This window comes from Pelodiscus sinensis, unplaced genomic scaffold (genome assembly GCF_049634645.1).
Source record: "Pelodiscus sinensis isolate JC-2024 unplaced genomic scaffold, ASM4963464v1 ctg63, whole genome shotgun sequence".
NCBI classification, from domain to species: domain Eukaryota; kingdom Metazoa; phylum Chordata; order Testudines; family Trionychidae; genus Pelodiscus; species Pelodiscus sinensis.
The window spans coordinates 398289-426147 of NW_027465976.1; the positions used below are offsets into that span (position 1 = coordinate 398289).

The following is a 27859-nucleotide window of genomic DNA, read 5'->3' on the forward strand; positions in this document are numbered from 1 at the left end:
TCCGCCTGGCCCAGGGCTGGCTAACGAACTCTATTTCCCAGGGGCGCTTGGGGCTCGGCGCGGTGCTTGCTGGGAGTATCTTCGGCGACAGCGAGCCCCGGCTGCGTTTCCCAGAGTGCCGTGGGACCCGGCGAGTGTGACGTTTCGCGTGGCGATTGGCGGGAGGGCGGAGGGGGCGGAGCATGCGCACGCGGTAGCAGCTGTTCTGTTGCGACAGCCGGAAAAGCGCGGAGGAGCCGGGCGGTTGGCGGCGGTGGTGAGGGGCGCGCGGCGGCCGGAGGCTGGGGGGCGCGCGGGGGGCGGGGCCGGACGCTGGGGGGCGCGCGGGGGGCGGGGCCGGAGGCGGCGGGGGCCGGGGGTTGGGGGGGTGCGCGGGGGCCGGAGGCTGGGGGGCGCGGGGGGCGGGGCCTGAGGCTGCGGGGGGCGGGGCCCGGGGGGCGCGCGGGCCCGGGGCCCCCCGGCTGACGCGCCTGCGCTCTCCCCGCAGCGCCATGCCCTCCGACCTGGCCAAGAAGAAGGCGGCGAAGAAGAAGGAGGCGGCCAAGGCGCGGCAGCGGCCGCGGCGGGGCCCGGAGGAGAACGGCGATGCCGAGGCGGAGCCGCGGGAGGCGCGGAGCGAGGAGCTCAACGGGACGGAGGGCTCCGGTGAGGAGAGGGCCCCCCCCCGCGTGTCTGGTCTGCGCAGGGGCCGCGCCGCCCGGGCTCTCCCGGCCGCTGGCTCAGGCCCCGGGGGCGGGGGGCGGGCAGAGCCCCCCCGCGCTGTGTCCTGTGCGCCCCACGCGTGTCTGTCCCGGGGGCATCCCCAGCGGCGCAGGCCCCGGGGGCGGGGGACGGGCAGAGCCCCCCCGCGCTGTGTCCTGTGTGCCCCACGCGTGTCTGTCTCGGGGGCATCCCCAGCGGCGCAGGCCCCGGGGGCGGGGGACGGGCAGAGCCCCCCCGCGCTGTGTCCTGTGTGCCCCACGCGTGTCTGTCTCGGGGGCATCCCCAGCGGCGCAGGTCCCGGGGGCGGGGGGCGGGCAGAGCCCCCCCGCGCTGTGTCCTGTGTGCCCCACGCGTGTCTGTCCCGGGGGCATCCCCAGCGGCGCAGGCCCCGGGGGCGGGGGACGGGCAGAGCCCCCCCGCGCTGTGTTCTGTGCGCCCCACGCGTGTCTGTCCCGGGGGCATCCCCAGCGGCGCAGGCCCCGGGGGCGGGGGACGGGCAGAGCCCCCCCGCGCTGTGTCCTGTGCGCCCCACGCGTGTCTGTCCCGGGGGCATCCCCAGCGGCGCAGGCCCCGGGGGCGGGGGACGGGCAGAGCCCCCCCGCGCTGTGTCCTGTGCGCCCCACGCGTGTCTGTCTCGGGGGCATCCCCAGCGGCGCAGGCCCCGGGGGCGGGGGACGGGCAGAGCCCCCCCGCGCTGTGTCCTGTGTGCCCCACGCGTGTCTGTCTCGGGGGCATCCCCAGCGGCGCAGGCCCCGGGGGTGGGGGGCGGGCAGAGCCCCCCCGCGCTGTGTCCTGTGTGCCCCACGCGTGTCTGTCTCGGGGGCATCCCCAGCGGCGCAGGCCCCGGGGGCGGGGGACGGGCAGAGCCCCCCCGCGCTGTGTCCTGTGTGCCCCACGCGTGTCTGTCTCGGGGGCATCCCCAGCGGCGCAGGCCCCGGGGGCGGGGGACGGGCAGAGCCCCCCCGCGCTGTGTCCTGTGCGCCCCACGCGTGTCTGTCTCGGGGGCATCCCCAGCGGCGCAGGCCCCGGGGGCGGGGGACGGGCAGAGCCCCCCCGCGCTGTGTCCTGTGTGCCCCACGCGTGTCTGTCTCGGGGGCATCCCCAGCGGCGCAGGCCCCGGGGGCGGGGGGCGGGCAGAGCCCCCCCGCGCTGTGTCCTGTGTGCCCCACGCGTGTCTGTCTCGGGGGCATCCCCAGCGGCGCAGGCCCCGGGGGCGGGGGACGGGCAGAGCCCCCCCGCGCTGTGTCCTGTGTGCCCCACGCGTGTCTGTCTCGGGGGCATCCCCAGCGGCGCAGGCCGCTAGATAGCAAAGGCGCTGGGCTAGGTTAGACCCCTCCGTGAGAATCTCTCTGATCCTCGGCTCGTGCTGCACCCTGAGTAATACCCCAACCACCATCCGGGGCCGGGAGAGAGTCCCCCATTCCCTAGGACAGTGAGCAGGGTGCAGTACGTGGACGTGTCACTCACAAGCAAAGCTACAACTCCTCCTGCCCTGTCCTAGTATGACCGTTCTCTGCCCTTAAAACCTAGCAGAATAGCAGTCAGTGGTGCTGTTGTGGCAGCATGCCAGAGAAGCAGATATATTGTAGCCTTGCATAGCACACTGCTGCCTAAGCATTCTCTGCCACTATTGGAACCGCCTTATTTTCACTCTGTTGGCGTACACCTGAGGGGTGTGTGACTCTTTTTCTGGGACATACCTAGCACACTATGACTAGTGAATTTTTTGATGCTGGAAACCCTTCTAATAGGAATCATTGGTCTGGTATTGCCCTGTTTCCTCTCTGAGGGAAATTCCTGACTTTGCTGTAATGTGTTGTCTTTACAGTGGGTGGTGGACCAGGGGGAAACAGGATTGTTCTAGAGGTGGCATGCCAGCAGGGCTGTAACCATGGTAGGATTGGCAGGGCAACTGCCCAGGGTGCAAAGCTGTAGGGGCAGGAAAATGACAGAAAAAATGGCAGGGGGCACAAGTGTGCTTGCTCACCCCAGGCATTAAAATGACCTAACTACAGTTCTGTGTGCTAGACTGTTGTGGTTCCTCAGGGCTGGAATCCCCTGGAGTAATGTTCTACTTGTAAAGGATTCAACTTTTCTGTATAGCTGTCTAGGATAGTCCAACATCTGTGTACCAGGCAAAGAGATTCTGGGGAAATAAATCTGTTAGAGGTACCAGGGTATTAAACTAGGGCATGAGAGACTTGGGTTATATTACTAACTCTGGCACTGACTTACGCTATGATCTTGGGCAAGTTACTTCCTCTCCAGTCTCTTCCTCCTCCCACCTTTTCTCTGACTGATTGACCAAGCAAAATGAAACCTAATGCTTGATGGTGCATGTCTGTCTGGAATGTGGTAACTTTGAAGACCACATCTGATCATTCCAAAACTTCAGGGAATGTTCTGGGTGCCAATGGGAAGGCCCTACTGATTTTGCTGACAGTTGAAAAACTGGAACATTAGAAAAGCCTGATATCCACACAATAGGGATGTTAAATATTGGTTAATTGAATAGTCAATTAACCTCATGAATTCTTATTGCTTACTCAGCTATTCTGTAGTCCCCCGGGGGTGGGGCTGGCAGCCACTCCGCTCCGACCCGCCCTCTGCCACTCCATGCTGCTGCCAATGAGAGGCAGCAGCACAGGGCTCCAGGCAGGAGCTGGGCTGCGATGGGAGCCAGTTTAAAAACTAGCTCCCCTCACAGATAAGATGTAAAATTTTGATTAATTTGCTAATTGAATACTGGATGCAATTTGCATTGACTATTCAAAGGCAGAGCTGCCCTATCAATTGCCCTCAGTGCCACATGGAATCTTGGGTTACGGTGCAACACTGCTGCTTTGAAGTTCCCCCTCCTCTTTCTCCCTCCCCTTGCTGCCTCTTTCTAATAGAGGCAGGAAGGGGTGGGAAAAGTCTACGTGCTAGTTGGCTAGTTGATCTGATAAGCATTTGCTTATTGGATAGGCGACTAGTCGTTTGCATCACAGACTGGCTGCCTGTTGCCCCGCACTGCTCCCTCTGATACAGAGGCCAGCAGTGCGGGAGGGCTGAGCTCCCCGACCCAGCATGAGCTGGAACTGAGCCAGGCTGCTTGCATGCCTGGCTCCTAATATGCTTTGAATGCAGAGCTGCAGTGGGGGTAGGTCCTGGACCTAGTGTGAGCCAGGACTAAGCTGGGCTGCTGGCTAGCCTGCTAAAAAAATTTCTGGCGGGGTGGGATGCATGTAATCTATAGCATTTTACCTATAAGTTTTTGCTTATTGATTAATCGACTACACACACTGCCCCTATGGTGCTTCAGGCAGAGGCTCACTGGGACATCACTTATTACTCACTCATGCCAATTTATTTGCTTGCTTCAGTCCCATTGGATGAATTATTTCAGCAATTGAAACTGCACTAATTGTGGTGACTCTGCCTGCTTAGCTGGGCAATCGAGCTGCTTCCTATCTTGGGTAACAGTGCTGGGGCAGAGCCCCATATAATTGTGGGGGAGGTCAAGGGCTGCTATGGTCAAGGTCAGGGTTACTTCTTGTCTTCTGGTTGTCTCCTCACGCAGAATTAGATGCTTTAACAAAGGAGCTGGAAGACTTTGAGCTGAAGAAAGCAGCTGCCCGTGCTGTCACTGGGGTGCTGGCCTCCCACCCCAACAGCACCGATGTGCACATCATTAACCTCTCGCTGACCTTCCACGGCCAGGAGCTACTGAGCGACACCAAACTCGAGCTGAACTCAGGGCGTCGCTATGGACTTATCGGGCTCAATGGGATAGGTGAGATTGCGGGGGTGCTGTGTGCATAAGGGAGAGAGCTTCTTGGTGCTGGCTTGGGGAAATGACACTCCTGGGGAACAGTGGATTGATGGGGAGCAGCAATATGCAAAACCTCAGTGATACTCGGGGGGCTCCTCTCTCTGGCAAGTAAAACCCAGTTGAGTCTCAATTTAGGCAGTGCAGCAAAACACATCAGGCATCTGCCTACACCCCAGGGAGATACATGGGGAAGTAAAACAGAGAAGGGAGCAAGATGTATTTGCACTGCAGCTTTGGGTTGTGTATTTAGCAGCGTCTGTGTCCCAGGGCCGAAAGATGATGATGACCATGGTTTCCTTTTTGAAATTCTTCGCTTCTGTGACTCTGTCCTCTCCTGATGCTATGCCTGCCTCTTTAATAGAGGATTCACCTCATTGGCCTTCCAGTGATTCTGGGTTTCCACAGAACTCTGTTCTTGGTCCCTCTTCTCGCCCCTCACCTCATTCCATATGCAAACACAAATTCAGCTGCTGTCTTTGTGGCGGATTCACCTCTCTACTCCAGGCTCTTCTCCCTCTGTCTGAGCCAAAAACTCAGTCTTTCTCTGTGACATCTCCTTGGGCATGTCTAGCCATCACCTTGAGCTTAACATGAGCAAAACAGCGCTCCTAATCACCTGTCTTTTCTGATCACAACGGACAGCACCACCCCGTGCCTGTCACTAATGCCCATAATCTGAGAATCACATTCAGGCTGGACCTTACTTCAGGTGTTTATGTACAGGCTGTATCTAAATGTCGGTTTCTTTCTACATACTGTCTATTCGTCCACACAACTACAATTCTCTTCCAAACCCGCATCTTGCTCCTTGATTACTGGCGCATCTGGCTCTCTGGTCTTGACAAATTCAATCTTGCCCTCACTCATACCCATTCAAGCTACTGCTACGAAGATAGTTTCCCTAGCCTATAACTTTCCAAGCCAATCATTTTGTCTGCATCAGTCCTCTTGTTGAATCTGTTCACTGGTTCCCCACTCTCCATTATCTTTCACATAAACTGCTTGTCTTCACTTTCCAGGTTCATCGTTTAACTCAGCCATACCTATCATTTCTCTGTTTGATGTTTGCCTCTGATTAATTGATGACCCTTTCAGTGCCCACTTACATTTTTTTACCACCTTTGTGCTTTCTCCTAAGCTTCCTCACGTGCTTGGGATACACTCCTTGTAAATAGACTCATAGACTTTAAGGTCAGAAGGGACCATTATGATCATCTAGTCTGACCCCCTGCTCAGTGCAGGCCACAAAATCTCACCCACCCCTCCTAGAATAATCCTCACCTATATCTCAGATATTGAAGCCTTCAAATACTTTGAAGACCCCAAGATGCAGAGAATCCTCTAGCTGTGATCTGTACCCCATGCTACAGAGGAAGGCGAAAAATCTCCAGGGCCTCTGCCAATCTACCCTGGAGGAAAATTCCTTCCCGACCCCAAATATGGCGATCAGCTAAACCCTGAGCATGTGGGCAAGACTCATCAGCCAGACACCCAGAAAGTTCTCCATAGTAACTCCTATCATCCCTCCATTGACCTATTTACCACTGATAATGAATGGTCAATTAATTACCAAGATCATGTTATCTCATCAAACCATCCCCTTCATAAACCCATCTAGTTTAATCTTGAAGCCAGCTAGATCTTTTGCCCCCACTACTTCCCTTGGAAGGCAGTTCCAGAACCTCACTCCTCTAATGGTTAGAAACCTTCGTCTAATCTCAAGTCTAAACTTCCTACTAGCCAGCTTATATCCATTTGTTCTTGTGTCCACATTGGTATTAAGCTTAAATAATTCCTCTCCCTCCCTGGTATTTATCCCTCTAATATATTTAAAGAGAGCAATCATGTCCCCCCTCAGCCTTCTTTTGGTTAAGGTAAACAAGCCAAGTTCCTTGAGTCTCCTTTCATAAGACAGGTTTTCTATTCCTCAGATCATCCTAATGGCCCTTCTTTGTACCTGTTCCAGTTTGAATTCATCCTTCTTAAACATGGGAGACCAGAACTGCACTCAGTATTCCAAATGGGGTCTCACCAATGCCTTGTATAATGGCACTAACACCTTCTTATGGCTACTGGAAATACCTCGCCTAATACATCCCAAGACCATATTAGCCTTTTTCACGGCCATGTCACAATGGCGACTCATAGTCATTCTATAATCAACCAGGACTCCGAGGTCCTTCTCCTCCTCCGTTACTTCCAACTGATGTGTCCCCAGCTTATAACTAAAATTCTTGTTGTTAATCCCTAAATGCATAACCTTACACTTCTCACTATTACATTTCATCCTATTGCTATTGTGACGGCGCGTTGGGGGTCCCCCGTCTCCTGCACCCCGAAATGGCACAAATAGACTGCACCAGCCGGTGGAATAGAGGACGTTTATTGCCTCTCCAGGATACAGCACAGCGCAGATGTAATCTGGTCCCAGAGCTGGGCTAGGATGCCTCAGGCCCCCTTGAGATGGGGGGAGACTGGGCCCCTAAACTCCAGCCCCTTTCCCTAGGCTGTCTTCTCCATGCTCCCAGACAGCCACTCCACTCACTCTCTTCCAGCCCTGCCCCCCAGCCAGGGCAGCATTCCACCTTCCTTTGTTCCTCTCCATGGGGGGTGTCTGGCCATACTGGTTTGCATAGTAACTCATCCTGTTTTGCTGGGTCCTGGTACCCACGGCAGCCAGTGGGGGTTACCCCAGAGCCAGCAGCATAGAAACCAGCCAGGTACCCCCACTACGTCACAGCTATCACTCCAATTTACAAGATCTTCCTGTATGATATCCCGATCCTTTTCTGAATTGGCAATAGCTCCCAACTTTGTGTCATCCGCAAATTTTATTAGGACACTTCCACTTTTGGTGCCAAGATCAGCAATAAAAAGATTAAATAAAATTGGCCCCAAAACTGATCCCTGAGGAACTCCGCTAGTAACCTTCCTCCAACCTGTCAGTTCACCTTTCAGTATGACCCGCTGTAGTCTCCCCTTTAACCAGTTGCTTATCCACCTCTCAACTTTCATATTAATCCCTATCTTTTCCAATTTAACCAATAATTCCCCATGTGGTACTGTATATATCTGCAGAACTATCTCCTTGGTTACTTTCCAGACTCTGACATGTTCAATCACAGAAGTCCCCCTCGGGTTGTCCCCTGACTTGCTGATCATGCAACTGAAACCTGCTTTTCCGCCCTCTGAGGCTCCTACCACCCTGTCCTGCTGGACCAGATCCTCTGGTCTCCCCCAAACAAGGCACAGATTTGGAGTTATCACCCCTTTGCAGAGCGACACTGACCGAGTTCAATTCCAGGAGGGCTCATCATCCGGAAACCCATCCCCAAAAGGGGCTAAAACACCAAAGAAATCCTTCTTACTCAGTGAAAGCTCATAATGTCCACACAGTTTATCGATGGAAGTGAGATGCACAGTGGTTGCTTCTCCCTCTCCCCCAGGTAACAATTATTTACATATGGCTTGATAATAAATCCCACTTTTATATTTAAAACATTTTTAAGTGGAGGCGAGTGAAAACAGATCAAAGTAAGTTATAAATTAAAAAGAACAAAAAAACCCATTCAGCTAGTTCTAATCTAAGAAACTTGTTGCATGCAAATTCATATCCTAAACAACTGTTCTTATGTGAAGCGCTTCAAGTCAGAATTGATCTTTACTCTGGCCTGTGTCCACAGCTTTTCAGAGTTCTTCATTGCCAAGTATCCTCTTAGGGTGGGCCAAGCAGTGTCAAAGGCCAGCTGAAGACAAAGGACCGAAGGCTTTCCCCATTTGTTCGGCACCCCCATGGAAAAATATCAGATTCAAAATAGATTTTAGGTAGTGCAGTCACATGCCTTTCTAGGACCTCGCACAGTTTGAGCTTACATGACAAACAGTTATTCACCAAGTTTGAGTACTGAGTTACGTTTCTGGAGCATCAGTGATGGCCTCATTAACTCCTTTAGAATTGTAAACAGAGCCACACTTTATACCTATGACTTCACATACATGCACAAGAAGATATACAGATTCAGTAGATTGCTATGTTTCCTCTGGGGCATCTGGTATTGGCCACTGTTGGCAGACAGGACACTTGGCTAGATGGACGTTTGGTCTGACCCAGTCTAGCCGTTCTTATGTTACATAACCTGTTTTGCATAAAGCGTCTTTGAATTATGTATATTCATTAGCCAGTGTGACACTCTCCCCTGATGTCTACATAAAATTTGAAAGGCCACTAGTGTGCGGAGAGCGCTGTCTGTCATGCTGGCCAGTAGTGTCCCCTTATTCCCTTGTTACTCCCCTGTCTGTACACTCTAATTGTGAGCCCCTCAGGACAACTGTTTATCTGTTCTGTTTGTATATCACCTAGCACAGTAGGGCTCCTAGATGCTCTGGTAATTCACATGGGAAACCTGCCCTCCCTTCCAGTGCGAGCTATAACAGGAAGGTGTTTGTCTGCCTGTCTGCTAATACCTAGGAAAGTCCATGCTGCTGTCCGCTATCGGGAAGCGTGAAGTGCCAATCCCAGAGCACATTGACATCTATCACCTGACCCGGGAGATGCCCCCTAGCGAGAAGACACCGCTGCAGTGTGTGATGGAGGTGGATACAGAGAGGGCCATGCTAGAGCGAGAGGCAGAGCGCCTGGCTCATGAGGACGGTAATGCTCTGGGGAGGGGTCCATGGGGGGGTCCCTCGGGAAAGAGCCTCTTTCTCAGGCTTTTCACCAAAGCTTTCGCAGGGCATGAAGACTGACTTTCCTGCCCAGCTCTAGCTGAAGATTGTTGGGTAGCGCTGCTCCTTCTTCAGTGACACCATGGCTCTTTGCATTCAAACCAGAATGGAGCTTGCACCTCATTGGGGCAGGGGACAGAGAAGTAGTCCCCAGCAGCTGTAATGAGGGATGTGGGTGGAGAGTGAGAGCGTGGTGGGGACTTGGATTGGTGGAACGCTGGCACAAATACTAAGTGACAGAGTCTTCTCTTGCAGCGGAGTGTGAGAAGCTGATGGAACTGTATGAGCGTCTGGAGGAGCTAGATGCTGATAAGGCAGAGGTGCGGGCCTCACGGATCCTGTATGGTTTGGGCTTCACTCCGGCCATGCAGAGGAAGAAGTTGAAAGATTTTAGTGGGGGCTGGCGAATGAGGGTGGCTCTTGCCAGGTGAGTGCTATATTAAGTGTTCCCTCCCTGGGGATCCCCTCTTCTCTTCCAGGCTGTTAGAGTGGATTCACAAATCCCTGGGGAGGTAGTGGGAATTGCTTTCTGGACCTCTAGTGACCAGATTGGGCTTGGAGAAATCTTCCTTCATTACCTCTCTCCTTCTGGCCTCTGCAGAGCCCTCTTCATTCGACCGTTCATGCTGCTGCTGGATGAGCCCACAAACCACCTGGACTTGGATGCCTGTGTGTGGCTGGAAGAGGAGCTGAAAACGTAAGTGTGGCTGGAGGCAGCTGTGCTCTGCTGTCTGTGCACACCTGCTGAGGCATGCCAATGCAGCTTGCTCCCAAGAGCAATCACGGCCTTACAGCTGTTCTGTACATGCCACCTGCGAGCATACCTGTTTGCTTTGCAGTTGCACCGATGCCCCCAGTGCTGGCTGCTGCATGAACAGTAGGAAAGTCGCTGCCCAAAAGGGCTTTCACTGGGAGGCATTACTGAATTAGTGTTTCCCATGGAGCAGACTAGGCCCTCCCTCCACAAAGTGTGTGGTGGGGTCGTGGTGAGGGATCCTCCTTTAAGTTGTCATGGGATAAAAGGGAAGGTCCTTTCGTGGCCTGATAACTGGTTCAAAGACAAGAAACAAAGGGTAAGAATAAATGGTAAGTTTCCTAGAAGAAAGAGGTAACTAGTGGGGTCCCCCAAGGGGCTGTCCTGGGACCAATCCTATTCAACCCATTTATATATGAACTGGAGAAAGGGGTAAACAGGGAGGTGGCAAAATTTGCAGATTACAGGCAGTCCCCGGGTTATGTACAAGATAGGAACTGTAGGTTTGTTCTTAAGTTGAATCTGTATGTAAGTCGGAACTGGCGTCAGCCGCTGCTGAAACTGATCAGTTTCAATCGCGGCTGAATCTGGACGCCAGTTCTGACTTACATACAGATTCAACTTAAGAAACCCAGGCGTCCCCAAGTCAGCTGCTGCTGAAACTGATCAGTGGCTGATTCCAGGAAGCCTGGGGCAGAGCAACTCTGCCTCGGGCTTCCTGTAGTCAGCCGCTGATCAGTTTCAGCAGCGGCTGACTTGGGGACGCCTGGGGCAGAGCTGCTGGGGTGCTGCTGGGTTGCTCCAGTAGCGCGGCTCCTCGGCGCTACTGGAGCAACCCAGCAGCACCCCAGCTGCTCTGCCCCAGGCGTCCTGATTCAGTCGCTGCTGAAACTGACCAGCAGCGGCGGAATCAGGACGCCTGGGGCAGAGCAGCTGGGGTGCTGCCGGGTTGGTCTGGAGTGGCGCTGCGGGACCAACCCGGCAGTCCCCAGCTGCTCTACCCCAGGGGTAGGCAAGAAAAGCCTGGTCTGCTGGGGGGGGCACTAGCTGCACCCCAGCAGACCAGGGAGACGGGGGTGGCGGGACCGCCCAAGTCCTCCACGGCTTTGCTCCGTCTCTCTGGTCTGCTGACCTGGGAGACACGGAGCAAAGCCGCAGAGCAAGCGGGCAGCGGGACAGTCCACGTGCGCCGCAGCTGTCCCACTGCGGGCGTGCTCCAAGGCTTTGCTCCCCGTCTCCCTGCAGACCAGAGAGACGGGGAGCAGCTTTTCTCGCCCCAGAGGACGGGGGCGGCGGACCGCGGCGCATCTGGGCGTCCTGCCGCTCCCGTCCTCTGGGGCGAGAAAAGCCCCGTTCGTAACTGCGGATCCGACATAAGTCGGATCCGTGTAACTCAGTCACTGCCTGTATACCAAAACAGACTGAAGAGCTTCAAAAAGATCTCACAAAACTAAGTGGTTGGGCAACAAAATGGCAGATGAAATTGAAAGTTTGATAAATGTAAAATAATGCACAGTGGAAAACATAATCCCAACTATACATACAATATGATGGGGGCTAATTTTGATACAACTACTCAGGAAAGTCATTGTGGATAGTTCTCTGAAAACATCCACTCAGTGTGCAGCAGCAGTCTAAAAAGCAAACAATGTTAGTAGCCATTTAAAAAAGGGATAGAGAATAAGACAAAATATCTTGCCTCTGTATAAATCCCTGATATGCCCTCATCTTGAATACTGCATGCAGATGTGGTCGCCTCAGCTCAAAAAAGATATATTGGCATTGGAAAAGGTTCAGAAAAGGGCAACAAAATGATTAGCAGTTTGGAATGGGTCCCATATAAAGAGAGATTAAAAATCTTGGACTTTTCAGCTTAGAAAAGAGAAGACTAAGGGAGGGTATACTAGAGGTCGATAAAATCATGACAGGTATGGAAAAAGGTGAATAAGGAAAAGTTATTCACTTATTTCCACAATAAAAGAACTAGGGGTCACCAAATGAAGTTAATAGGCAGCAGGTTTAAAACAAACCAAAGGAAGATTTTTTTTTTTTTCCACTCAGTGCACAGTCAACCTGTAGAACTCCTTGCCAGAGGATGTGGCGAAGGCTAGGACTTTAACATGGTTCAAAAAAGACCTAGATGGTTTCACAGAGCTTAGGTCCATCGATGGCTATTAACCAGGATGGGTAGGAATGGTATCCCTCTGTTTCTCTGGAGGTGGATGACAGGAGAGGCACCATGTGAGGATTATCTGTTGTGTTCTCTCCCCCTGGGGCACCTGGCATTGGCCACTGTTGGCAGACGTGATATTGGGCTAGATCATGGGTAGGCAATAATTTTTACCCAGGGGCCACTTCAAAAATTTGTGAAGTGGCCATGGGCCACCCTGGAAGGGGCAGGGCCTAAACAGGAAGGGATGGGGCTACTCATCCCCAGACCATAATTGGTCTGGGGCTGGGGGTGCCCCTTTGCCCTCCCATCCCACTAGGCACCCGTGCCCTGGAAGAGGCTTGGCACACTCCCCTACCCCCAGGCCAATCAGGGTCTGGGGACAGGGGAGCGCAGGGAGCCTCCTCTGCTCTGCTTCCGCCCTGGGAGCAGCGTGCGGCACTTCAAAGTGCCGCAGGCTCCTCGAGGGCCAGGGCAGGGCAAAGGAAGCTTCAAGCATCTTCCCCTGCCCCCAGGCCCTGATTGGCATGATTGGCCCTGATTGGCATGGAGGCAGGGGAGCAGCAGGGTCTTCATAGAATCATAGAATAATAGGACTGGAAGGGACCTCGAGAGGTCATCGAGTCCAGCCCCCCGCCCTCAAGGCAGGACCAAGCTCCGTCTACACCATCCCTGACAGATGTCTATCCAACCTGTTCTTAAATATCTCCAGAGAGGGAGATTCCACCACCTCCCTTGGCAATTTATTCCAATATTTGACCACCCTGACAGTTAGGAATTTTTTCCTAATGTCCAATCTAAACCTCCCCTGCTGCACTTTAAGCCCATTACTCCTTGTCCTGTCCTCAGAAACCAAGAGGAACAAATTTTCTCCTTCCTCCTTGTGACACCCTTTTAGATATTTGAAAACCGCTCTCATGTCCCCCCTTAATCTTCTTTTTTCCAAACTAAACAAGCCCAGTTCATGAAGCCTGGCTTCATAGGTCATGTTCTCTAGACCTTTAATCATTCTTGTCGCTCTTCTCTGTACCCTTTCCAATTTCTCCACATCTTTCTTGAAATATGGCGCCCAGAACTGGACACAGTACTCCAGCTGAGGCCTAACTAGTGCAGAGTAGAGCGGCAGAATGACTTCACGAGTTTTGCTTACAACACACCTGTTGATACAACCTAGAATCATATTTGCTTTTTTTGCAACAGCATCACACTGTTGACTCATATTCAACTTGTGGTCCACTATGACCCCTAGATCCCTTTCTGCCATGCTCCTTCCTAGACAGTCGCTTCCCATCTTGTATGTATGGAACTGATTGTTCCTTCCTAAGTGGAGCACTTTGCATTTCTCTTTATTAAACCTCATCCTGTTTACCTCTGACCATTTCTCTAACTTGCTAAGGTCATTTTGAATTATGTCCCTATCCTCCAAAGAAGTCGCTGGATCCACCTGCTTGGTGGGCCGGATTTGGCCCATGGGGGCCCTTTTGTCCACTCATGGGCTAGATCGACCTTTGGTCTGACCCAGTATGTCTGGTCTTATGTCCTCATGTTCTTTCTGGGATTGGGCCCAGCAGCACCTTGTCTGCAGTGGGAAGAAATCCAGAGTGGTTCTTAGTGTACATCCGCGGTCACCAACAGGTCAATCGCAATCGACCGGTCAATCGCGAGGCGTCCTGTCCGCCCCGCTCCCATTTCCCTCCCACCCCCGAGAAGCCCCACTACCTACCTCCAACGAAAATGGAGGTAGTGTAGGCTTCCCGGGGATGGACAGAAGTCCCGCAGCTTAGTGCCACGTCTGGCGATTCCGGAAGTGCGCTAGCTGCTCTGCCGGGTGTACTGCGGGAGGGAGCATCGGCTCCCTGCACCGCACGGGAGGGGTGAGTCGGCCCCGGGGGAGGCGCGCGCGCGCACGCGGTTTCCCTGTGTCGGGCGGGGTGGGGGTCGGCCCTGGGGCAGGCGCAGGTGGGGTTTCCCTGCGCCGGGGGGTGTCGGCCCTGGGGCAGGCGTGTGTGGGGTTTCCTTGCGCTGGGGGGGTCGGTCCTGGGGCAGGCGTGTGTGGGGTTTCCCTGCGCCGGGGGGGGGGGGTCGGTCCTGGGGCAGGCGTGTGTGGGGTTTCCCTGCGCCGGGGGGGGGGGGGGGTCGGTCCTGGGGCAGGCGTGTGTGGGGTTTCCCTGTGCCGGGGGGGGGGGGGGGGGTCGGTCCGGGGGCAGGCGTGTGTGGGGTTTCCCTGCGCCGGGGGGGGGGGGGGGGGTTCGGTCCTGGGGCAGGCGCGTGAGTGCGGGGGGCTTCCTTGTGCCGCGGGTGGGGGAGGCACGTGCTGGTTTCCCTCTGGGGAGGAGGAATCCTGGGAGGAGGCAGATAAAGGGGACTCTCTGCCTCCACTGGCACCCCACTCCCCTAGCTCTGTCCCCACTCTCCTGTCCCCAGCCCCCGAACTCTGTCCCCACTCCCCTGTCCCCAGCCACAGAATTCTGTTCCCACTCCCCTGTCCCCATCTGCAGAAACCTGTCCCCACTGGCACTCTGTCCCCTGCTGCAGAACCCTGTCCTCTGCCCTCCCAGCACCCTGTTCCCTCTCCCCTGCCCCCAGCCGCAGAACTCTGTCCCCACAAAATGTATAATTATAAATGCTTCATTTTAGATGGAAATAGCATGAATAAAAAAGACCATTTCTTTCAGCACTATAAACACGTGATTTTAATTTTATACATCGCATAATTTAAAAATAAACTGTTTATCAGAGTGTGAAGTAAGGGCTGGAGATAGCAAGTGATGGACAGGAGGAGAATGGAGAGGGCGGGGCTTCAAGGAAGGGGCGGGGTGGTAGATCTTTGCCTGTTCGGAGATTTAAAAAGCGATCTTGGGTGTGTAAAGGTTGGAGACCTCTGGTGTACATGAACCCCTTCACGTCGCTGGCAGGATTTCCAGCCTAAGAGTCTCATCCCAGTCGGGCCACTAATAACTCTGTGTAATGCTGCAGGTTCAAACGGATCCTTGTGCTGATCTCACACTCTCAGGACTTCCTGAACGGTGTCTGCACCAACATCATCCACATGCACAACCGCAAACTGAAGTACTACACGGTGAGTGGGTGTCACACCCTGGCCCCGAGTCCTGGGCCAGGGGAGGAGGAAACTCCTGTTCAGGCCACCGGCTCCATCCTAGACACAACCCTTGCTAGGATGGGCAGTCTACAGAGCGCCTGCTTGCAAGAGTCTTGGCCAGCTGTGTGCAGGAAGGGTGTAGCTTTTGAGAGCTGGCTCACAATCTGTGGTCTCCCCCTTCAGGGGAACTATGATCAGTACGTGAAGACACGGCTGGAGCTGGAAGAAAATCAGATGAAGCGTTTCCACTGGGAGCAGGATCAGATTGCCCACATGAAGGTATCTATGTGGCAGGACTGCAGGTCTCTATCTTCTCCCACATGCACCCCATTGTTGCAGCTACCAGAAGGTAATCCCTTGTCTCGTTACAGAATTACATTGCACGATTTGGTCATGGCAGTGCCAAGCTGGCCAGGCAGGCTCAAAGCAAAGAGAAGACCCTTCAGAAAATGATGGCTTCCGGCCTAACCGAGAGAGTGGTGAATGATAAGGTAAGATGGGGAAGCAGGACCGTCCATTATGGCTGGAGAAGTAAATGAGCCGCAGCTGGGAAAAATAATCCGTCCCAGAAAAAGGAGTGGCGGGAGAGGTGCAGTAAATGGGCAGGCAGCTCAGGCAGAAGATTGACCAAAGGAGAGTTCATGGGGGCTGCTTTTCCCAATGAGGGGGAGGAGGCTTGTCAAAAGCCAGGGGCCCAAAGCAAAGCAAGGAGTGCTGAGTGGCTGGGGGTAGCCCCCTCCCTTCCACCAGAGGTTTTCAGTGGGGCAGAGACATGAGCTCACCCGTCCCACACAGGAAGCAGAATGGGAAAGCAGGAGCTTGACCTGGTGCCTGCGGCTCCCTGGTATCAGGGTGCTGTCCAGGCTCCAGGGAGGCAAGCGGCTGCTCCTTTACGCTTGGAAGCCAAGTTATGCTGAAACTGCAGGCACTTGACGTGGGGTTGTGTTTTGTTCCCAGACTCTGTCGTTTTACTTCCCATCATGTGGGAAAATCCCCCCTCCTGTCATCATGGTTCAGAATGTCAGCTTTAAGTACACGAAGGACGGGGTAAGTATTCCCCACATGTGCCTGCCTGAGTCCCATGAGGATTCCTCCCGCCTCTTGTTTGGGCCCTGAGGTCACTGGCCCAGCTTCCCAGTCTGCTGGTAGCACGGGGTGGGGGGGCGGGGGAAGAGGGGATTCAGCTCTTGTAGGTGAGACTTATCCGAAGTGCCCTAGCTAGGCCTGCTCATCACAACTTCACAGATGCTTTGGAGCAGGGTGACTCCTCTCATGCTCTCCCCTGTGGATTGCAGCCCTGCATCTATAACAACCTGGAATTTGGGATTGACTTGGACACGCGTGTAGCACTCGTGGGACCCAATGGTGCTGGGAAGTCAACGCTGCTGAAACTGCTCACAGGAGAGGTATGCGTCCCGCATGGCTTTCTCCCTGTTCTCGTCTGCTGCCCTGGTGTCACCTGCAGGGGTGGGCAGTGCCTGAAATACTTTCTGGTGCAGAACCTCTTTTGTGTTCCATCTACAATGCTACGTGGGTCCAAAGAGTCAAAGATGTGAGCATGACCCAGTCATTGCTCAGTATCAACAGTTTCAACTAAGGTTGGGGGTTTGTATACAGAGGTTTCAGCCTGCTTAGTACTGTGTCACTCAGATTAATGTCTTTTAATCTTTTGATTAAAGATGTAGGTAAAAGACCCAGAGCATTTAAAATATCAAGTCTTGTAGATGGGTTTTAAAGTGGGTTATACCTTTCCCCAGAGAGGAAAGTAGTTAAGTGACATTTCAAAGTCCAACCCCACTTCCTAAAAACCAAACAAGACACATACAGAAGGGGGAAGAAAAGAACAGCAAAGATAAAAGTGCAGCTTCTGTCTCTACACTTGTAACTTGTGGTCTGATCAGCTGCCCCAGACTTATCAAACTTGTACCAACATCAGGTTACGCAGGGCACTGCACTTAGCTACCTTTTCCTTGTCTAAGTTCACAGCAAGGTTGCAAACTATTCAGCCTTGTATTTAACAGAAGGGGGAAAAGGGGAGGGATAAGAAAAGGTGGAAGAGGAAAAGAGCACAAGGGAGAGGGTGATGACAGTCTCGCATCCCAAGTGGTATTTAGGATTTAGCTGGAGCTCTGGTGGAACTGGTGAGGTCTCTGGTCTCACCCTGTCAGGGTAACTGAGGGTTAGGATGATGAAGGTGCAGGGTCCCAGGAGATATCAGGAGTCACAGCCATGATGGTGAAGCTGGCCCCTTGCCTTTCTCTAGTTTTTCAATTAATGGTCTGGTAGCACTTTAAAGACTAAAACATGTCAATGGGATCATGAGCTTTCGTGGACACAGCCCACTTCTGCAGGTGACCGGAGTATTAAAAGTCCAGATCCAAGAATAGAGAGTTTTTCAGTCTACCACCATTGTGGTAATCTGATTTTCTCCCCAACGTCTTTTCTTTTAAAGACTCCAAAAAGTGAAGGGGTGGGTAGAATAGCGCTTTGCCCACTAATGAGACCTAATTTGACACCAAATTTGGTTTGCTGATTTTTTTTTATTTTTTTTTTAAGTTCCACACTTCTCTTGTTTACAGTTTGGCCATGATGGGACACAACTGAATTCATCCAAACAACACTTTCTGTTCTAGATAGGTTGTGACATTGTATAAACTTGTATCCACTTCCCAAAGTTGAGCTTACAATTAGAATACATGTATAGACCCATTTATTGGAACACATGATCCATTTACTGACCCCAAGAAGCATCATCTCTGTAAAATAGGATTGGGGAAGGGATGAAGCAACAAGGTCAGTGTGTTGGGTCCACGCAGACCTGCAGTCCTGATTGTCTCCCACCTGCTGGGGTGAGTGAGAACGCGGGACAATTGGATAGGTTGCCATTCCTTTGTGAAATGCCTTTTTTTTCCTTTCCAGCTCCTACCCACAGATGGGATGATTCGTAAACACTCGCATGTGAAAATCGGCCGATACCACCAGGTATTCCCTGCAGGGGCAGTGAGGAATGGTACAGGCTGCTTGGGGGTAGCTACCTGGGAACAGAGGGGTCTCCTTTCTGTTTTTTCCCCAGACTCCTCCCCCAAGCCTGACCTAACTGTCTCTAGTTTACTGCCGTCAGGGGAAGAGGTGCCTCATTCCAAGCCCTGTGTTGCTCCGTGACACATGGGGGAGAGCAGCTGCTCGGTGAAAGGGCTCTGGACTTCCCTCTAGCTCCTGTCTCCTCCTCCTGGGTGTGGCTGGGTGGCAACCCCTGCTTCCGCTAGGAGGTGTAGGAGGTGTGACCGTGCTGCTCTGGGCCTGTCTTGTCTCTGGCCCCTTGGAGTAGTCCAGCACACAGCATACTGTTCTCCAGCAGAACTTGAAATTTGAAGGCTGCTTCCTTACACCTTGTGAGGTGCTGGTGACTAAGGGTCACTATGATCTGGAGAAGGAGTTGCATCTCCAGTTCTGTGTCTCACTCCCCAGGGGGTACCCACAGAGGCAAAGAAGTTGAGGGGTCTGGGAGAGGCTTGCTGGCTAGGAACTTGCTCCCAGCAAGTGACTGGGATCTCTACTTGTGCTGGTCTGGAGTTGCTCTTCTCTTTGCCTAGCACTTGCAAGATCAGTTGGACTTGGATCTTTCGCCCCTGGAGTACATGATGAAGTGTTACCCAGAGATCAAGGAAAAAGAGGAAATGAGGAAGATTATTGGCAGATATGGACTGACAGGGAAGCAGCAGGTAGGTGTGGACTGCAGTTGGCATCTATTCCGTCAGGCCTGCTTTTGGTGTGATATTAGGGGTGCAGAGCCACCCTAATAATTTTGCTCACGTGCCAGCCGGCTGAAGTTACTGGGCAGCATGCTACACTGGGGAATGTAGGTGCAAGCCCTCTACCACTTTGTAGCTTGGAGGCCACAAACCCCTGTGTCTGGCAGTCTTCTCGGTATTTGAAAAAGGCTGTTTTCAACAGGCCTTGTGAAAGAGCTCTCTTGATTTGGTTTGACAAAGGTTACATGGCGATTTGATTCATCCATACATAGCTACCAGGAGAACAAATATTTAGTAATTGGAGTCTTTGGTGAAGGAGAGAGAGGTTGAATGTGATCCCATGGCAGGAGAACATGGTGAAAATGTTGCCAATGTGGGTAATTGATCATTCAAACAATTTACCAGGGTCATAGCTGATTCTCCATTGCTGGCCACTTTTAAAATCACGCTTGGATGTTTTCCCAAAAGATCTGCTCAGGCATTACTTCGGGGCAGTTCTATGGCTGGTTACACAGGACATCAAACTAAAAGATGGGCCTTTCTGGCCTTGGAATCTGAGTCTCTGGCATGTTACTCCAATGCCAGCTTATCAGCCTCCAATGATAGAGATTCAACAGCTGTTTCCAGAGTTCCTATCCCATTGTCGTTACTACTTATCCTGCCTTTAATGGATGTGAACAGTGGATTAAGTCCTCTGTTGTTGTTGTCTTCTCAAGACTAAACCTTGTCTCTTGGGTCAGATTTTCTAGACCTTATCATACTTGTTGCCCTCCTCTGGACTCTTACCATTTTATGTTTAATGTCCTCTACTACTGTTTAATGTCTCAGTTGTTTCCGTAACCTCCTCTAATGATGTCTCAGCCTGGGACAGTTCCTCAGATCTGCACCATGGCTCAGGTTTTGCGATTTGCCTCAAATCCTCAACCGTGAAGACTGATGGAAAGAACTTGTATAGTTTCTCAGAAATGACCTTATCATCCTCGAGTGCTCCTTTAACATCTAGATTGTCCAGTGGCCCCGCTGATGGTTTGCCAGCCTTCCCGTTTCTGAGATAATTACAAAAAATTGCTATTATTGTGGCTAGTTGTTCTTCACATTCTTGCTTTGGCCTTCCTAACTATGTTTTTACGCTGCATTTGCCACAGTTTATGCTCCTTTCTCTTTTCCTCACTAGAATTTAACTTCCACTCCTTAAAGCAGAGGGGGGGAACCTTTCTTGGGTCAAAGGCTGCTGACCCACAGAAAAATCAGTTGGGGGCCACATGCAAGTGAGAAGCAAAGTGAGAGGCCCCTGACTGAAAAGGAGAGAGACAACTCCCCACATTCCCATCGCATGTCAAAGCCTGGGGGGCCCAGACTAGTAGATTGTGTGCTCCAGCCCTGCAGGTGGGTGGTTGGAGCTTCAGCATGGGCTCACCAATGTGGCGCCGTAGGGGCTAGATCCAAGCAAGCTGGGTGCCACATCCAGCCCCCGTCCGGAGGTTTCCCACCCCTGGCTAAAGGGATGCCCATTTGCCTCTCACTGCTGCTTTTGCTTTGTTTAGCCGCTGTGACACTTCTTTGGTTCTCTTGTTTTTTAATTTGAGGGTAGCTTTTAATTTAACCAACTCCTTGTTTTTGTGTTGTTTCTCCTTTAAAGTATGGTCAGTATTTCCAAGTGGTCCAGGTACATTCACATCTTAGACCAGATCCTGTGCTCCATTTTGGACTGCATCAAACATTCTCTCTCCCCTTGAGGGTTCCCGAACCAGATGCTCCAAGAAGCAGTCATTTAAGGTGTCAAGAATCTTTATCGCTGCATCCCGTCCTGAGATTAGCTGAAATCCCGTATTATTATTGAGCTTTTTATTTTATAGCCTCTGGCTGTGTCTACACTGGGCCACTTATTCCGGAAAATCAGCCGCTTTTCCGGAATAAGCTGTGAGCTGTCTACACTGGCCCTTGAATTTCTGGAAAAGCAACGATGCTCTACTGTACAAAATCAGCCGCTATTCCGGAAAAACTATTCTGCTCCCGCTCAGGCATAAGTCCTTATTCCGGAACACTGTTCCGGAAAAGGGCCAGTGTAGACAGCCCAGTAGTCTTTTCCGGAAAAAAGCCCCGATCACGAAAATGGCGATCGGGGCTCTTTTCCGGAAAAGCACGTCTATATTGGCCACAAATGCTTTTCCGGAAAAGCAGCCTGCCAATGTAGACGCTCCTTTTCCGGAAAAACTGAAAACGGAATAGTATTCCGTTTTAAGCATTTCTGGAAATTCATGCCAGTGTAGACACAGCCTCTCTGTAATTTTCCTGAGCATTTCACGTCACTAGCATTATCCTGCTTATCCCTACTGCTATATTATTTTTAGAACATGGAATTATTATCCATAGAGATTCTGGGGTACAGTTTAGCTCTAAGATTTTTATTTCACTTGCTTCTATGCTTTTTCACATGGTGCTGCTCCCCTCCCCCCAGCACAACCTGTTCTGTCCTGATATATTTTGTACTGTGATATTACTGTTCCATTGATTACCCTCATTCCATTGTGTTTTTGTGCTTATGCTCCAATAAATCTGTTAGTCTGTAAGGTGCCAGGGGACTCTTCATCGCTTTTGCAGATTCAGACTAACACGGCTACCCCTCTGATACTTCTCTTCCTTATAACTGGATTTCCCTTTCCTGGAGAGAGGTACTCTCGGTGCGAGAGGACAAAATTCCATCATCTGGAAGAGGGATCTCAACTATGATCATTTCCCCCTGCTCCAGTTGGATATTTTTCTTCCCTGAGACTTCCATCCTCATCAGAACACGGAGGCTGTCAGTAGGGATGTGAACAACTAGTCCACTGTCCAATAAGCCAATGCTCATCGCATAGGCTTATTGGACAGCAAGGGGAGAGGGAAGAAGAGGGTGCACTTCAAACCACCATGTGGCACTGCCACTTGGAAATGCCGCGGGGAGCCTGACTCTGGGCTTCATGCGGCGCTGCCATTTGGAAACGCCGCAGGGAGCACAGGGCTAGTGGGAGACTGCTTGAGTGCAGCTACATTTAAAGATGGAGGCACCCTTATCGATTAAGTGAATAGTCTATGCAACCCCCCACTTTTCTGCTGGACTTCTGTCTGCATTCTCATTTTACTCTTGAAGCTTATTCCTTTATATTTTGTTTTTTACGGCAGTGTTTTGGGGTTCAAGTTTAACACTTAAATATATCTAGCTGCCACACTCACCATTGCAAAACAGCCCAGTTAGCCACTTCCGTTCACTAGCTGTCCTTATGCTCTTATGCTAGTTTTTTTGGTTTCTTTTTAGCAATTTGTTCATGTTTACACTTTTTGCAGGATTCCTTGTTAATTTTCCAGGTCATTAAAAGCTCCTGATGGAGCCCACATTAGCATCTTACTAGTCTTCCTATCTTTCCTTTGCATGCAGATAATTTTATAGTTCTGTCTTTTTACTCTTGCTGCTTGAGAGAGTTTTGGATCTCCTGAACTTTTTTTTCTCAGATGTTTTCTTCCTATGAGGCCTTTTCTACTAGTTCATTTAAAGTCTGCTTTTTGTAAAGTCCATTGTCCTTATTCTGCTGTTCTTCCTTCCTTTCCTTCCAATTTTATGATTTCTGTCCTCCAAATTGCCTTTCGTTTTCAGACTTGCTACTAGTTCCTCTCTGCTGGTCAGAATCAAGTCTAAAAATGCTACTTTCTCACTCAAACTCAAACTCAAAAGATTTGTCCCCATTACATTCCATGGATATGGTGTATTTTGTCATTTTACTTTTCCAGCAAATATGTGGGTACATAACTACCCACTCTTGTGTCTTGGAGACTTCTGCTTGTTCCAGAAGCATTTCATCTACCTTCCTTTCCTGATTTGGGGGTCTATAGTTATGCTGACCATACGTCCTGACTTTTCCGGGACTCTCCTAAATTTAAATACTCTCTCCAGGTGCCCCATCAAGTAGTGAAATGTCCCGGAAAACCTCACCGGACATTTCACTACTTGATGGGGACACTGGCGCAGTGCAACACCACCTTCCCTCCCCCAGCAGGGTGCGTAGGGCCTCCAGGATAGCTTCCAGTGGCATGCGCCCCTCCTTCTGTCCTACCCTCCTTCTCCCCACAGCACCGCCTCTGCTGCTTGGGTCCTGGACCAGTAGCACTGCCTCCTCCTCTGGGCCAGCTTGGGGGGCCCAGCAGGAGCAGGGCAGGGCATGCTTGGGCTCGGCAAGTATCAGGACTGGAGCGGAGATCGCCCACAAGGCTGTTTTTAGTACTGTGGTCTGGGTTCCTGCAGGTGGCCCCGGCTCTGCTGGAATGAAGTGGCAGCTGCATGAGGCGCATTCCATTTGGGGCAGCCTCACTGGGACGGGACTGTGGTACTAAAAAAATAGCACCACAGGTGACCTCTGCTGCAGACTTGGCATGTGATTGTGCCCCTGGAGCAGCTGGGGCTTCTAGGGCCAGACCATGGTACTAAAAATAGGGCTGCAGCCTGGCTCCAGCCCCCTAAACTGCTTTCCACATGGAAGGCAGAAGGTGAAGGAAGGGGCAAGGTGAGAACTAAGGTGAGGTGAGAGAGGGTCTTGTGCTGATGGAACAGGGGGACAGGGCAGGAGAAAAAAGGGGACAGCACCAAGAGACAGGGTGTAGGAGAGACCCCACTACAGAAAGGATGTAGACACCTTAAAGAGGAGTGGGGGAGGGATAGCTCAGTGGTTTGAGCATTGGCCTGCTAAACCCAGGGTTGTGAGTTCAATCCTTGAGGGGCCATCTAGGGATCTGGGGCAAATCTGTCAGGGATGGTACTTAGTCCTGCCATGCAGGCAGGGACTGGACTCAATGACTTCTCAATGTCCCTTCCAGTTCTATGAGATGGTATATCTCCATATATTACTATCCAGCAGAGGGCAATCAAAATGATGAGGGGGCTGGAGCACATGACCTATGAGGAGAGGCTGAGGGATTTGGGCTTTAGTCTGCAGAAGAGAAGAGTGAGGGGGAATTTGAGAGCAGCCTTCAGCTTCCTGAAGGGAGGTTCCAATGAGGATGGAGAGAGGCTTCTCAACTCTAGGTTGGATATTAGGAAAAACAATTTCACTAGGAGGGTGTCTAAGTGCTGGAATGGATTGCCTACCGAGGGAGTGGAATCTCCGTCCCTTGAGGCTTTTAAGTCCTAGCTTGGCAAAGCCCTGGCTGGGATGGTTTAGTTGGGGTGGGTTCTGCATTGGGCAGGGAGCTGGACTCAGTAGCCTCCTGAGGTCTCTTCCAGCCCTGGGATTCTATGATATAAATCTATATTTTAAATAGTCCATAGGCACGGAAGAAAATATATTAAAACAAGGAATAATTAACAAGGAACAATGCTTACGATTATTTAATATGAAATCAAAAAAAAATTAACACTACCAAGAAGTCTGATGAAGGAATGCCTAAGATAGTGAATGCTATTGGGAAGGGGGTAGGTTTACAAGATAAAATAGAAAAAGAACAAGTTAAAAATCACTTGGAAAAGTTAGATGTCTGCAAGTCACCAGGGCCTGATGAAATACATCCTAGAATACCTTCTCTATTAGCTCCTTGCGTATCTGAGCCTTTAGCTATCATCTTTGAAAAATCAAGGAAGACAGGAGAGATTCCAGAAGACTGGCAAAGGGCAAATCTAATGCCCATCTATAAAAAGGGAAATAAGAACAACCCAAGAAGCTACAGAGCAGTCAGTTTAACTTCTGTGCCTGGAAAGATAATGGAACAAGTAATTAAGGAATCATCTGCAAACATCTGGAAGATAATAAGGTGATAGGGAACAGCCAGCATGGATTTGTAAAGAACAAATCATGTCAAACCAATCTGATAGCTTTCTTTGATAGGATAACAAGCCTTGTGGATAAAGGAGAAGCGGTGGACGTGGTATACCTAGGCTTTAGTAAGGTATTTGAGATGGTCTCACATGAGCTTGTCAATAAATTAGGGAAACACAACCTAGATGGGGCTACTATAAGGTGGGTGCATAACTTGCTGGATAACCGTTTTCAGAGAGGAGTTAATGGTTCACAATCCTGCTGGAAAGGTATAACAAGTGGAATTCCGCAGGGATCTGTTTTGGGACTGGTTCTGCTCAATATCTTCATCAACAATTTAGATATTGGCATAGAGCGTACACTTATTATGTTTGCAGGTGATACCAAGCTGGGAGGGGTTGTAAGTACTTTAGAGAATTGGATCAAAATTCAAAATGATATGGAGAAATGGTTTGAGGTAAATAGGATGACGTTTAATAAGGACAAATGCAAAGTGCTCCACTTAGGAAGAAAAAGTCCATTTCTCACACACAGAATGGGAAGCAACTGTCTAGCAAGGAGTCCTGTAGAAAGGGATCGAGGAGTCATAGTGGACCACAAGCTAAATATGAGTCAACAATGTGACGCTGTTGCAAAAAGCAAACATGATTCTGGGATGCATTAACAGGAGTGTTGTGAGCAAGAAACGAGAAGTCATTCTTCAGCTCTGCTCTGCTCTGATTAGCATCACTTGGAGTCTTGTGTCCAGTTTTGGGCACCACATTTCAAGAAAGATGTGGAGAAATTGGAGAAGGTCCGGAGAAGAGCAACAAAAATGATTCAAGGCCTAGAAAACATGACCTATGAAGGAAGACTGAAATAATTGGGCTTGTCTAGATTGGAAAGGTAAAGACTGAGAGAGGGGACATGATAGCAGTCTTTATGTATCTAAAAGGGTGTTACAAGGAGGAGGGAGAGAAATTGTTCTCCTTGGTGTCTGAGGATAGGATAAGAAGCAATGGGCTTAAACTGCACCAAGGAGGTTTGGGTTGAACATTAACCACCCTGACAGGTAGGAAATTTTTCCTAAACACTGTAATATGTTGCCTGGGGGAGTTTGGAAATCTCCCTCACTGGAGATATGGAAGGAGCAGGTTGGACAGACATCTGTCAGAGATGATCTAAGATGGTGTTAGATCCTGCTGTAAGGGCAGGGGGCTGAACTTGACCTCTTCCAGTTCCATGTATTCTAGTAGCCTGATATTTTTTTTTCCAAATGGCTGCCTTCATTTCCCCCTCCCCAAACCACAGTTAGGTTTTAAACCATCTTGGCTGCCTTTCTCAGTGGTGCGATTATGGCTTTTGGGGCACCTACTAAGGTGTTCTTAAATGATCCCTAGTTATCATTCACATTTTTCTGGTTTAAATCATAGAATCCTAGGACTGGAAGGGACCTTGAGAGGTCATCGAGTCCAGCCCCCCGCCCTCAAGGCAGGACCAAGCTCTGTCTACACCATCCCTGACAGATGTCTATCTAACCTGTTCTTAAATATCTCCAGAGAGGGAGATTCTGCCTCCCAGCTGACTTGGTGATTAATTATTTTGAGTTTTGTGGAATTAACTTTTTCCTTGCTTGTCATTCTAGGAGAAACATCCAGAAACTGAGGGCAAAATGTAGGTTTATGGGTAGGATGTGAGTAACACCCTTAGTGACCTTAATTCTGTGTCTGGGATTTCCAGTATGGGCAGCATCTTTGACTGATCCCTGTTCCTGCTTCAGAACTCTGCAGAACCCCAGTGCAGTGGTGGAGAAAGGGTTAGTCAAGGCAGCAGTAGAGGTGTTGCCCCTGGAGAATTAAAGTTCTAGCATGCAGAACTCCACCCTGACTCTTGTGGGGAGGACCGGTCTCTGGAAACTAGTACAGTCTGTGCCTTGGCAGAGCTGTAAGAAGGGTCTTTGTTTGGCAGGTGAGCCCCATCCGGAACCTCTCTGATGGTCAGAAGTGCCGTGTGTGCTTTGCGTGGCTGGCCTGGCAGAATCCCCACATGCTCTTCCTGGACGAACCCACCAACCACTTGGACATAGAAACAATAGACGCTCTGGCAGACGCCATCAACGAGTTTGAGGGGGGAATGATGCTTGTCAGCCATGACTTCAGGCTGATCCAGCAGGTAAAAGGGGAAAGGGGCTTTCCAAGGGCTTTGCTCAGTAAGTTGGGAGCGGTGGGCGCTTCTCTGCCAGATTCAGCATGGCCAGCGAGATGCACGAATTCCTCAGGGACCTCGTGTGGCCTGGCAAACGTTGCTAATCTGGCAGAACAGCTACGTTGCTGTGTTAGGAAACTGCTGGCTGCTCCAAAACATCGCCTGCTTGCCTATCTAAAAGGGGCAAAGGATCCTGGGCCCCCGTGTGGGGTGGCCCCTCTAGCAGAGCTGCACTAAGGACCACCTTCCTGTGTTCCCAGGTTGCCCAAGAGATCTGGGTTTGTGAGAAGCAGACAATCACCAAGTGGCAGGGCGACATTCTTGCTTACAAAGAACATCTCAAGTCAAAACTAGTGGATGAGGAACCCCAGCTCACCAAAAAGACCCACAACGTGTGAGTGCTGGAGGGGTCGGTCAGGTGCTCTCCCTCAAGACTGACACAGCGGCCAACCTGACCTGCCCTCCCCTGACTGGAATTGGACTCTGCTGCTATCTCTGGTTCTCTTTTAATGTTGCCTCAGTATCGCTTCTCCTCAGCCCTCCCTGTATCGCAGCATCTGGACAAGCTGCTCTCAGGCAAATCTATACCCACACTGGACGGGTCCCTACACCGGAGCTTCCCTTGCAACAGGCTGGAGTCGTGGTTGATAGCCACGGGGAAGCTGATTTGCAGTGATGCACAGGTGGAGACCCTTGCCCAGCTTCTTGCCCTTCACCAACTTCGCTTCAGTTTAGAAACTTCACTTCAGACTCCTCAGGCCTTGGTTTGTTTTTAATGATTATTTAACAGTGTAATTTACCAGATCTGCCTGGGAATCCATCAGTCAATAAAGAGGGAAGAACCGTCTCCTGCTTTCCTGCCTCCTGCGAGGTGCCGT

At 51.2% G+C, this 27859-nt stretch overlaps 1 protein-coding gene across 1 annotated transcript; it reads left to right on the forward strand.

The window, feature by feature from the left end:
- Positions 1-118: 118 nt before the first annotated feature.
- On the forward strand, positions 119-27828 carry ABCF2 (ATP binding cassette subfamily F member 2). The gene is made up of 15 exons (XM_075917564.1): positions 119-256; positions 488-645; positions 4265-4477; positions 8985-9167; positions 9497-9668; positions 9843-9938; positions 15142-15244; positions 15449-15544; positions 15637-15756; positions 16223-16312; positions 16561-16671; positions 18185-18247; positions 18859-18987; positions 26745-26948; positions 27242-27828. Exons 2-15 carry the CDS (start codon positions 492-494, stop codon positions 27377-27379), a joined length of 1872 nt encoding a protein of 623 aa, XP_075773679.1. The 5' UTR covers positions 119-256; positions 488-491; the 3' UTR covers positions 27380-27828.
- Positions 27829-27859: the final 31 nt, after the last annotated feature.

Bases quoted from the DNA above. Each gene is read 5' to 3' on its own strand.
- ABCF2 (XM_075917564.1), top strand. From the start codon at position 492: ATGCCCTCCGACCTGGCCAAGAAGAAGGCGGCGAAGAAGAAGGAGGCG. The intron at 646-4,264 runs GTGAGGAGAGGG...CTCCTCACGCAG, and splicing joins CAACGGGACGGAGGGCTCCG to AATTAGATGCTTTAACAAAG. The intron at 18,988-26,744 runs GTAGGTGTGGAC...TTTGTTTGGCAG, and splicing joins GACTGACAGGGAAGCAGCAG to GTGAGCCCCATCCGGAACCT.